The sequence below is a fragment of the Stegostoma tigrinum genome, chromosome 25 (genome assembly GCF_030684315.1).
Source record: "Stegostoma tigrinum isolate sSteTig4 chromosome 25, sSteTig4.hap1, whole genome shotgun sequence".
In the NCBI taxonomy this organism is placed as follows: domain Eukaryota; kingdom Metazoa; phylum Chordata; class Chondrichthyes; order Orectolobiformes; family Stegostomatidae; genus Stegostoma; species Stegostoma tigrinum.
Window position 1 is genome coordinate 7,546,976 of NC_081378.1, and position 12,496 is coordinate 7,559,471.

At 40.6% G+C, this 12,496-nt stretch overlaps 1 protein-coding gene across 2 annotated transcripts in view; it reads left to right on the forward strand.

Moving 5' to 3' along the window:
* itih2 (inter-alpha-trypsin inhibitor heavy chain 2) overlaps positions 1-12,496 on the forward strand; it is a 73,659-nt gene that overhangs the window by 9,929 nt on the left and 51,234 nt on the right. For both annotated transcript variants that reach the window (XM_059654465.1, XM_059654464.1), the window contains exons 5-10: positions 695-799; positions 1,013-1,175; positions 3,179-3,286; positions 6,564-6,692; positions 6,810-6,926; positions 8,554-8,722. In XM_059654465.1, coding sequence (XP_059510448.1) covers positions 695-799; positions 1,013-1,175; positions 3,179-3,286; positions 6,564-6,692; positions 6,810-6,926; positions 8,554-8,722 — 791 coding nt within the window. The remainder of the gene's footprint in view (positions 1-694; positions 800-1,012; positions 1,176-3,178; positions 3,287-6,563; positions 6,693-6,809; positions 6,927-8,553; positions 8,723-12,496) is intronic.

Below are 12,496 nucleotides of genomic sequence, written 5' to 3' on the forward strand. Positions count from 1 at the left end.
CTGCAGATGCTGCCAGATCTGCTGAGTTTTTCCAGCAATGTCTCTTTTTGTTTCTGATTTACAGCATCCACAGTTTTATTTTTTGGTTTCTTCTCACTAATGACCATTTTACTGAAATAGTAGGACAATTCTGTGAAGCTATGGGACTTTTATATATTTCTGCGTATATTAGCTCATGTGAATCCTCTTTGGGTTATGGACTTGCATTTGACTGCTCAGTAAATCCCCAATTTCAAAATTGCATGCAACGTGAGTTGATTAACAGAAGTGTATTTCTGAGGGAAAAATTATGACAAATTTATTTACAAAATATGTGAACTCCAAAGTCAACAGTTCTGTTTGAAAGGTTATTTGTACTTTGAGCAAATTGACTAGCATGTTTCTAACACAACACTTCAACAGCCCATCACTGGCTGTAAAAAGTTTTGGAACTCGCTGTGCTCATGATGGGTGCTTTAGAAACACAAAACCTCCTTTCATGCTAATTTGAGGGCCATTACATCCCAGGTTTGATCCATAGAAGCAACATGATAAACCTCCAAACTCCTAAGATAAAGAGAGGGGAGAATAGATCGGGTTCAAGGTAACTGTGCAAAATGAAAAACAGGAGAAGTAGATTAGATAATAAACAGCAAACAAACCTGCCTAATTATTGTAATGGAATTAATAAATAAGATTTCCATTACTCACACAGGACAGTGAATGGTAATACATTTGTTGGATCTGTGCATGAGAGAAGTGTGGCCAGAAATCTTTATGCACAAGCACGAGCCCAAGGGAAGGCTGCTGGAATTCTTAGGTAAAGTCTCTGCTGATATTTAATTTTTTTTCCCCTGTATTACACATTCTATTTGTATTCCTGGATCTCCCCTCCTCACCTAGTGGTTAACCCGCCTCCAAAGTCAAACACAAAATGGTTCTCTTCTTTCCTGCGTACATTGTTAGTCACCCAAAAGAATACGAGGCTATCAAAAAAATCTGCTCATAATTTTTTGACGTGTTCCATGTTTAGGACATCGGCTCATGAGATGGAAAGCTTTAAAGCTGAAGTGAATGTTCCTGGTGGGAGCAAAGCCAGCTTTGAACTTTACTGCCAAGAACTGTTACAACGACGACTGGGGTTTTATGAACAGACTATTATACTCCGCCCAGGAAACTTGGTGAAGCAGCTCCAGGTATATTCAATATTCCTTCTTGCTATTGGATTGCAAGTATTATCTCCAAAAGGATAGCTTCCTATTTGAATTCTGCAACCTCATACACTTCCAGTTAAAACCTTCCTTAAAACCCATCTCATTGGTAAGGCTTTGTTCACATTTTCCAACCTGCTTCTTTGGCTCTGAAATAACTCCACAGAAGCTGGTATGTCATCACCAATTTACCCTTTGTTTACACATGAAGAGTCCTTGACACTGATATAGCTTTTTCAGAGTGAACAGACCTCAGACACTCCTGTTTCTCTGTCAGCCAGGGCTCCTTGATGGGACCTGGTTAACAGCCCCAATCAGGGAATTCATATTCTATGAGGTCCACCTGACTGATCTCATTAAAGGCTCATAATCTATAGAGCTCAATTTTAACTTGATGCAGGTGAGATTTACTTAACTTGTCCTTGGGGTGTGGGCATCACTGACTAGACCAGAATTAATTGCCCATCCGGAATCATATTACTGTGGGTCCAGAGTCACCTCTAGGTCAGACCAGGAAAACATCCATAAAGAACATTTGTAACCAGATGAATTTTTACAACAATTGACACAGTCACTGTTAGACTAACTTTATACTCCAGATTTTGCTGAACTCAAACTTTGCCATCTGCCATTCAAGTTCATGCTCCCAGAGTTTATGGATAGCAGGTCAATTGACATTACCATTATGCCACCACTCACCTTAGATGCATTAAATCATACCCAGTTATCCTGATTACATATCTGTTAAAACTGCTACAGTATGTTATCAGGGCCTCTGACACACTATAGCTGAATAAGTACTGTGGAAGTGTTGTAAATATTTCAGGGCCAAATTCCAGTTGTGTACACTTGGGTAGTAATAACAAGACAGTACACATGGGTAGTAATAACAAGACAGTAACCAGATTTGTTCTGATTTGGTTTGGGCCACCCTCAATTTGCTGCATGTTTTTTTCAGTTTCAAGGAGAGTTTGAAACTGGTTTCAAATGAAATGCAAACTTTATGATTAAGGTGACTGATCTGAAATCCATTGAAACCCATTTGATTCCCACATAGGCTCACACCTTACCGCCTTTGCTTCCCATCCTTCCTGATTTTAAGGGGTGCTGTGATGATGTTGTAGTGTCCTCACCTCTAGGCCAGAAGGTCCCCCAATCTGCTAAGGGAGCATAGAGATAAATAAAGCACTGAACCTTGGCTTTAAGCATTCTTCAACCTGTGAAGAAGGAAATGGGTAGAAGAGGAAAAAACTTAAAGGGAAAAAAAAGTCAAGAACAGAAGGTCTAGAAGCATCTGTGGAAAGAAATAAGAATTCATGCTTTGGGTCCAATGGCCCTTCCTCAGAACAGAATGTTTTGAAGATGTGGACAAGTAAGGATTGGAACAGAGCAATCCACACTCTCCACCCTAAGACAATGCAGTGTGACAGGAACCTCACCCTGTCTGATCCTGGACCACCCAAGATCAGTGGATCTGAAGGGACCCATTTAGCCAATGCTGCCCATAGCATCCTCTATGTGACTGTAAATACCTGCATTCTCCTAGTCATTACATTTGCCAATAAGAGGCAGATCAAGCATTTCAACTTGACTCCAAATTCTAGAATAACCCAAGAGACAACAGGAGACTGATCAATAAATAAATATTCGGAGTCCTGACAGTTCAATGGTTAAGTGTAGTATTATCTTCAGAACAGACAGATCATAGGTTTCTCTGTAACCTGTGCTGGGTTCGGTAGTCTGGGTTCATGTGCTGACAGGGACATTGTAACTGGCCTCAGCATCGCTCGACTAGGAAACAATTAGTTCAGATCCCTGTTCCTGATCCTTGATGTTACATGTGCATCTTCAGGCGTGGTTTTATGGTGCTGCTGTTCATAGTTAAGTAATGTAGATTTGTTCGCCTTCTCGAGGACAAAATAAAAGGAAATCTGATATATTTAAGTAATGAGCCGATCTTTTAAGAACACCATTTATATTCCCCTTAGGTGGATGTCTACATATTTGAGCCACAAGGGATCAGCCGTATTGAAGCACCTAACATGTTTGGAGCACAGTTTGATGGGCTCATCCGTATGACTAAAGGAGAAAACAAGGTGAACATCAGTTACAACTTCTATTAGGCTTTTCTAAAAAAACAAATTATGATACCTAACATAGAGATCCATAAACAATATTGCATTGGTTTTGAATGTTCATCCTATAGATCTAAACTATAATTACTATAGTCCACTAAAGAAGCACAGAAACATAGAAAATAGGAACAAGAGTAGGCCATTCAGCCCATTAAGTCAGCTCTGCCTTTCACCATAACGTGCTCGATCTTGCTGTCAAAACCATACTCCCCCTCTCTTACCATACCCCTTGACTCCTTTAGCGTTTAATTTAGTATGTATCTTCTATTTTTCATTGAAACCGGTTCTATGCCAATACTTAACTGCACAGTGCTGTATTGGTAGCATTCAAAATACAAGAGATATTAAGAAAAGGAAATACAAATACAATATAGAAAGCTGAAATGAAAAACATAAAAAGAGATGTCTGGTGAGTAATTGAATATATCAATGCTTTGGCTGCAACTTTCCATGAGAACCATTTGCCCATAGCTGACTCCACTGAAAAGTCAACTTATCTTTTGCAGTCAGATGATCACCGATGGGGACTGCATTTTCAGCATTCTGGTTTAGCATTTATTGAAAATGCAGTGTTGTCAAAATCCAATAATAATTCGTGAAAGGGGGCGCATTTTTAAGGTGAGAGGAGAGAGATTTTAAAAAGACATGAGGCAATTTTTTGCTTTTTCGTAAAGGGTGGTTCATGTGTGGAATGAACTTTCTGAGAAAGTGGTGGATGTGGGTACAATTACAAAGTTTAAAAAACATTTGGGTAAGTACATGAATAGGAAAAGTTTTGAGGGCTATGGGTCAGGAGCAGGCAGGTGGGACTAGTTTAGTTTGTAATTACGTTCAGCATGGACTGTTTGGAGGAAGGGTCTGTTCCCATGCTGTATGACTCTATGATTCTATGAGATCTATAATGCTTTTGCACTGAGTAGCAGCCCGGTGTTTGGAGTTGCTATTGTCAGCTCATATGATAAGACCAGCTGGGCTATCACCCTGCCTCTCACTAACACACTGTTGCTCAAAATAGAACTACCCTGAATCTCAAAGCATAGTCGCAACTCGTTTCATGAGTGACTTCGACAACAAAACTGTTTTTCATGATATATGGCCTACAATCTACAGAAATAGTTCACCACTCCACTTGTTTAAAGCATTTGAAAGGACTTTATTCAATGAGCTGAGAGTTTTAATTTGATGTATCCTTTTAAGAAACTATGATTATATTACAGTTGGATATGGGCAATCAAGGATACAACCGGTGAGATTAACACTTTCAGACATTAATGCCTGGTCCGCACTTGTAGGAAATTTAACAGGTTAAATAAATTAATTCCCTTTTCCAATTTTCTCTTGCCATATGAGTTGTAGAGCTCCAAATTGTTTATTTTTCTAATTTAGGAACTAGTCACTTCTGCAGCTTGGATATATAGACTCAATGGGCCAACTGGCCTCTACTGTATCAGAGTCTAGGCCCGAAACGTCAGCTTTTGTTCCAAAGATGCTGCTTGGCCTGCCGTGTTCATCCAGCTCTACAGCTTGTTATCTCTACTGTATCATATGTTTCTATGACTCAAATGCATAGTCATTGTCATTTCCTAGGCTGTTAATTCGCCTAACATCATCTTTTATTAATTTTAACAGTGCATAAACCTGTTAAAAGCAAAATGATTGAAAATTAGATATCAAAGAAATAGTTAAATGTGATCCAAATTTCAATGAGTACAGTTGGAGGCTATGTCAAAATATTTGTATCGATTGTATCAGTACAGGATTCATTGTTCATAAAAAGAAGGATTCAGCTTGACTAGTGTTAGGAACTTTTTAAAAAATGTGATGTGCTCAGACTGATTGAAACTATCATTGCAGATACTTCATGAATGTATGTTGTGGAGGTGCCAGTGTTGGACTGGGCTGGACAAAGTCAGAAGTCACATGAAATCAGGTTATAGTCCAACAAGCTTATTTGAAATCACAAGCTTTCTACACATGCCCCTTTGTTAAGTGAAGGATCCACGCTCCGAAAGCTCGTGTTTTCAAATAAACCTGTTGGACTACAACCTGATGTCGTGTGACTTCTGACTACAGGTGGGGCTAATTTAAATTTGCAGAACAGATTCGGTGGTGAGCCTAATCACTGCTCATTTCTTGTTGCTGCCAGGATGTTTTAATATCCCACCTCATGTATATTGTTACAGGATCCTGCAGGGGGTCTCTGGTTTACAAATGTCAGGCTTATGAACAGGGTTGGCATTTTAAAAATCCAACTTATGAACGTCTCCTGTACTTATTAACAGCCATTTTATATTGTCCTGCATTGTGTTCTGACTTGCTTACAAACTGACTTGTGAATGGACTCAGGAATTGAACTGTTTCACAACCCAGGGATATGTCCGCAGGTTGGGGAGCATGGGATAATCAGCCCATTCCTACATGAACTGTACATGGAGGGAAAACTAATCTGCATAAGAAGAAGAGAGATAATAAGGTGTAGAGCTGGATGAACACAGCAGGCCAAGCAGCATCAGAGGAGCAGGAAAGCTGACGTTTCGGGTCTGGACCCTTCTTCAGAAACGTCAGCTTTCCTGCTCCTCTGATGCTGCTTGGCCTGTTGTGTTCATCCAGCTCCACACCTTGTTACCTCAGATTCTCCAACATCTGCAGTTCTGACTAACTCAGCATAAGAAGAACATGTGGACCTGAACATTTTTGTAGTACTTATTTTGCCCGTCTGTACAATAAAATTGAACTCGGCGTCTTATCTCAATTGAAGAATCCCACCTTAAATGCGGCAGGCCACTCATCGGAAAACACTACCAAGATGATAGCTGGAAAGATCAAAGTGAATGAGACGGCAATCATCTGGCACCAATTTCAGGCGAATCTCTCTCAGTTACTGCCAAGTTGCTACAGTTAAAATCAACCGAGATTGTCTAAATAGTTCGCATAATCTTGATGCCTCCAACCCACAACAAATATGTAACAGAATGCGCTGCTGACCACGCAAAACTAGTTCCAGCAGAGTAATGAAGATGCCTGTTGATCTAACTCCAGAACATGTTATAATGTCAGTTCCTTTAACTGAAACTCCCTGTAAACCTGCCAAAGTGTCATGAAAAGAGCTGCTGTGCAGAGAAGTTGCTTGATGCACCGATTGAAGTTAAAACAGGCACAATAATGCCTCCCAGAAACTGGTGCTAGATTCAACTCTCATCCTGGACAGATAACTCACAATTCCATCTTGTATTTTTAGGCTCATGTTTCCTTCAAGCCAACTGTGGACCAACAGCGGAAATGCCCAAATTGTACAGACTCTGCCATTGACGGAAGCTTTATTGTGAGATATGATGTGAAACAGGAGCTCAATGGTGGAAGCATTCAGGTCTTGCCCAAACTTTAGAACATTTCACTTTTATCTTACTGATGCATTTACATCTTTGGGAAAGAAAAGGTTATTTTGTGTGAAAGCATCGCTAATCGTTTCTCTCTCTCACTGTAGGTTTCGAATGGTTACTTTGCTCACTTTTTTGCTCCTAATAATCTTCCACCACTTCCTAAAAACATCATCTTTGTCATAGATGTCAGTGGCTCAATGTGGGGAATTAAAATGAAGCAGGTAAACCCTTTTGCTTCAGTGATATTGCTTCAATATTAATGTTGTGAATGATGCAGGCTGATAAAATTTCAAAGTTGTTCTTTTCACTTCTCCATGCCTCAGACCCAATAGAGCTGTAGTGACGCTACAAGATCTCTTCTTTTCCAATTGCATTTTCTGCCAGGGTCAGTCTAATTTTCTTCAGAAGACTTATGCCTTGTGATTCATGAATCCCCAGCGGCAGAAAGACCAGGGCAAAGATTTTCAAAATTTATATTTGCATGGGAAACCCTGTTCATTCTTAGTTGCCACATCCCATCTCTTTCATTTCCTTAATCTGAGTCAATTTCAATCTGATTTGGTGAAAATCCAAGTCATAATTTCTGAATTTGATGACATGCTTTTGGGTAAATTTTAGGAGACCTCATGTGGCTGAGAAAGCATTCAAAAAGTGCACATCCAGAAATTCTCCATTTGTTGAAATGCAATGGATGGTTCAGGATAGAGCTGCATTGAAATAACTGCACAGAGGCCGGTATCCCATCACCAAGTTTCCCTTTATTTACATATTCACAGAACACTGGATATGGCCAGCCAGTTTAGAGTCAGTCGCTAAAGTGAGAAGATTCTGAATTATTTGCTTACATTGGTCCACCAGGGCTCCCTGATTAGCCCAGGTTAACAACCCCAATCAAGGATATCATACTCAGTAAGGTCCACCTGGTTCCAATCACCATATGCACCTTCAAATTCCTGAAATGCACCAGCCCCACACAAAACCCCAACCAGAGAGGATGAACTTATAATGATGAGTGATGACCTCAGAACTCCATTTTTCTTACATTTTCTCCTTTACAGCTATGTCATGCTTGGGTCTTGTTTACCTTGCATTTAGTAAACAACACTAATTCTCTGCCTCTCACACCTTTATTTACACCCATTTTATATCTTTTTTTTCTTCTTTCACTATCAGCTACACTTTTGTCTTTTGCATTGCGTCTCTACCCCAATTGCCCTCTAGCTCCTCGTCTGGTTCTGTTAAGTGTATATTTTTTTAAAAAATGCTTTCAATCCTGAGGAAAAGTCATACTTAATTTGCAACATTAAGTGTGTTACTCTCTCTACAGGTACAAACAGATCTGTTGTTTCCAGCATTCTGTGTTTGCTTCTGAAAATGTCCCTTTCTCTAAAAACATAAGTTTATGACAATATTCTAGGATTTTTTAAAAAATTGAATAACTAAGTGTATAAACGTACATAGGAATAGACAGGAATAAACTGCAAAAGTGACTCCATAGTAAATTTTCAGCTTACCCAATTGTTTTGGGAAACTGAATCCGTTGATACACAAAGACAAAATCGGAAAAACTGTGAATGCTGTAAACCAAGGACAAAAACAGAAGTTGCTGGAAAATCTCAGCAGGCCTGGCAGCGTAGTGAAGGAAAAAAGAGAGAGTTAATGTTTTGGGTCCGTTGACCCTTCTGAGTTCTGAGGAAGGATCACTGGACACGAAATGTTAACTCTGTGATTTCCCTTCACAGATGCTGCCAGACCTGCTGAGATTTTCCGGCCACATTGATTTTGTTCCCGATGGTAAACAAACTTCACTTCAACCCCAGTCAATGTTTTTCTCATTCTCTATATTAGACTGTTGAAGCTATGGCAACGATTCTGTCCGATCTCCGCCCGGAGGACCATTTCACAATTATTGATTTCAACCACAACATTCGTTTCTGGAATGATAAACTGGTTGCAGCCACTCCCATCTTCGTTGAGGATGCCAAAAAATACATTGAGAAAATCCAGCCGAATGGAGGTATGTCTTCAGGAGATGTGTAAGAATAATCCCAGGTGCCTCATTGCTGAGCTTCCCTGTGAGAAAGACCTGAACTCAATTTTGCTCCTCACATTGCCACAATAACAGCATAGCACTATGAATGAATCATAGCACTAAATGATGAATCACAGGTTTGAACATGCAACAAATTGTCATACCGTCCACCACTATTTGCAAGTTTGCAAAAGATGTTGGTTTATTTGTTTTCTCCCTTTTCTTCATCAAATTTCGAAATTGTGTATTGTTTGTTGCATATGATTCCATACAGCATCTCATCCAAGTGGCAATCATTAATGTGTGAGTTACAGGAATATTGTAATGCAGTGCGAATTCTATTAAACTAGTGACCCGAAAGGAAAGGCTACTGCTCTGGAACATGAATTCAAATGCCACCATGGCTCAGCTAGAGTATTGTGTGAATTTCTGGGCCACATTATAGGAAAGGTGTCAATACATTGAAGAGGGTGCCGAAGCCATTTACAAGAATGGTGCCAGGGATGAAGAACTTCCATTGTGAAGATAGATTGAAGAATTGGAACAGTTCACCTTAGAGAGGAGTGATGTGGAGGTGCAGGTGTTAGACTCGCATGGACAAGGTCAAAAGTCACATGACACCAGGTTATAGTTTAACAGGTTTATTTGAAATCACAAGCTTTCATAGCACTTCCCCTTTGTCAGGTGAAGTGTCTTCACCTGATGAAGGAGCAGCACCATGGACAGTAACAGGCAATGAGGAGATTTGGTAGAGGTTTTAAAAATCATGACCAGATTGGATAGAGTGTACAGGTGGAAAATGTTTCCACATGTAAAGGGAACAAGGAGAGGGCATGGATTTAAAGTGATGTGTAAAAGAAGCAAAGAGTGACATGTAAGAAAATCTTTTTCTTTCAGCGAGTAGTTAGGGAATGGAATGCATTGCCTGAATGTGTGGTGGAGGCCGGTTCAATTGAGGCATTTAAGCTGGCATTAGATGGTTATTCGGATAGAAATAGTGTGCAGGAATATGGAGAAGAAGCAGGAGGCTGGCACTAGGTGATGTTGGTTGGCTGAGGAGCCATTGTAGGCTGGATGGACTGAATGGCCTCCTTCTGCACTGTAATGCTTCTACGATTCTCTGGCAGCTGAATTCAACCAATTAATCTGGAACTGAAAGTTAGTCACAACACTGATGACCATTAAGCTACCACAATCATCAATAAAACTATCCTTGTTCATCAGTAGGGAAGGAAACCTGCTATCCTTATCTGGGCTGGACCATGTGCTGGATGGCAGTGGGGTTACATGTGAAACAGTCTCGCAAGCTATTCAGGAGCAAAGTCTCTTTGGGATGGACAACAAGTGCTCCCCTTGCCGGTGATGCCTACATCCCTTCAAATGATAAAAGGCCTTGCAGAGACTGCTGGCATTGTTTCAGTTGTGTGGATGTCACAAAAAAAGCACTTACTGATAAATAATTAACAGGATTGAAACTCTGAATGATGAGGCTAATTCTTATCGCATGGCTGAGATCACCTAAACCCTGCAGTGACTGAGGAGAAAAACTGAGACGGAGATGACATCTACTGACTGACTAACCCAGAGAGTCAATGAGGGAACCTTTTCAGGGCTACGTTATTATTTTTATTCACTCTCAGTACCGCGGTTTACATTCCCTTAACTCATTTTGATTTGGAGTGAACCATCTCTGATGTTGTTCATGGTAGGTTGGTGAAGCAGTGTTCGAGCTTTGCAGAAGCAGTAAAGCCATGTAATCCATGAACCATATAATCTGTATTAACCAGTTACTAAGAGGGATCTATATTTAGCTTTCTGTTTGGAAAACAAAACTTAATAGATGCACATGGAATTTTTAACTTGCTAATGAAATGGAGGAAATATAGATGACTACATTTACGGTCTACCTTGGTTCCCCAACAAAGGTAATGACTAGTCTCCTTGAGTCCAGGAAACCCTTCTAATGATTACGTTTCCTCCATCATGGTGCTGAGAGGGTAATTTTAAGTTTTGGAACCAGCAACAATAAAGGAACATGGAGCCGTGCCTAAATTGGAATGATATGTGCCCTCAGAGCAGAATGTGGAAATGGCAGTGTTCTCAATGAAGATATTATAGCTCTCAGCCATTTTAATGGCAGAGCTCACAAAGTTAGTTGATGGTGTGAAAGCAAGGTTGAGAGTTGCTGTAACGAATCCTGCAATTGTGTACATTCCGGAACCACGTAGTGCCAGAGTAGGGTGACACTGAGTCCAATGACAGGGCTGATGGTTTCGTGAACTGCTTTGTTTTAATAGCATTGAACCTTTTAAAGGAGGTTACAACACTTCAGGCATGTGATGTGTATTCCATCATGTCCTTCATCAATTTTCCCAGTAATTTTCCTTTGCAGTGTGCAGTGAGTTTATTGCACTCAGGGTGCAATGCCCCAGTGGGATTTTAACAGACTATTAATAAGAAAACTCAATTAATGTTCTGGCACCCCAGGTTCAAATCCCACCATGGCAGATGGCAGAATTTGGATTTAATAAAGAATCTGGAATTAAGGGTCTACTGATGACCATGAAGTCTTTGTTGGCTGTTGGGAAAAAGCCCACCTGGATCATTAATGTCTTTTGTCTTGTCATCCTTACCTGGTCTGGCATACAAGTGAGGCCAGACGCATAGAAACGTGGTTGACTCTTAACCATTCTCTGGGAAATTAGGGATGGGCAATAAATGCTGAACGAACCAGTGACACTCACATCCCATGAGTGAACTTAAAACAAAATCTGTGTTCACCATGAGGTCCAACATTAAAAAAACCTGAAAGGGGAAGGGAAGGCAACTTGTGTGTTGCATATTGATCCCCTATGCTGGATTGGAGGGGATGTTACTCTCAACATCTGTCTTGCGGATGATGGAGAATTTTTGAACGATCAGGATATGAGTAATATCTGCACTGCACTTGTCATGATGCAAATGTTGCCCGATCCACATGAAATAAAAGTTGGAAATTAACAAGGGATTGTAAATCTCTGCCTCCAGTCTCTGGTAAATATTTTTGACGTACAGGTTGAATTTTCTGCAAATTCCTCCCTTATCATGTAAAAAATCTTGCCACAGCTTGTCCATGATCCTGACCATGCCCCTTCCAACAGCAGATGAATCAGCATTTAAGGCAAGACCTCTGAAGGTCCGTCTTAGTTTGCTGTTGCCTAAATGGATGGGCAGCAAATCTGTGGATCCAGCAGAACCAGCTGATGGAATGGCTACTCCTGGAACTACAGACTGTCCCACCACACTGAGGACATTATGTCAGACCTGAATCTGGGAACCTCAGCAATGGGGTTGCAGTCATAGGAGGGTGGGGATACCAGGTTCAAGAAGCCGGGAGAGAGTTAAAAGAGGGATGCAATCTCATGAAGTGAAAGGGGGTTGCCTGCTGCCAATTATCCCGGAAAGCCTTCAAAAGAGAGCTCCTCCTCCATGCCCAACAGTATGTGGCTAAACTTCCAGGTGTGGGATAAATACTGGCTGCAGCAAAAGAGGCTCCAAATTACCCAATCATTGGTCATTCAAAATCCTAACCATTCCAAAGGCAGGTGGCCTGTTCTCAGTAACATTTCTAACAGTTCACAGGGACAGGTGGACAGTGGGTAAGTCAAAAGCACAAGCCCACAAGCAGTGGATGGAAAGACCAGCCCTATGATATCTGAAGAGTGAAGAATTGGTTCAAGCTCAGTTTCCTGCATCTATATGGAGATCAATAAAACAAAA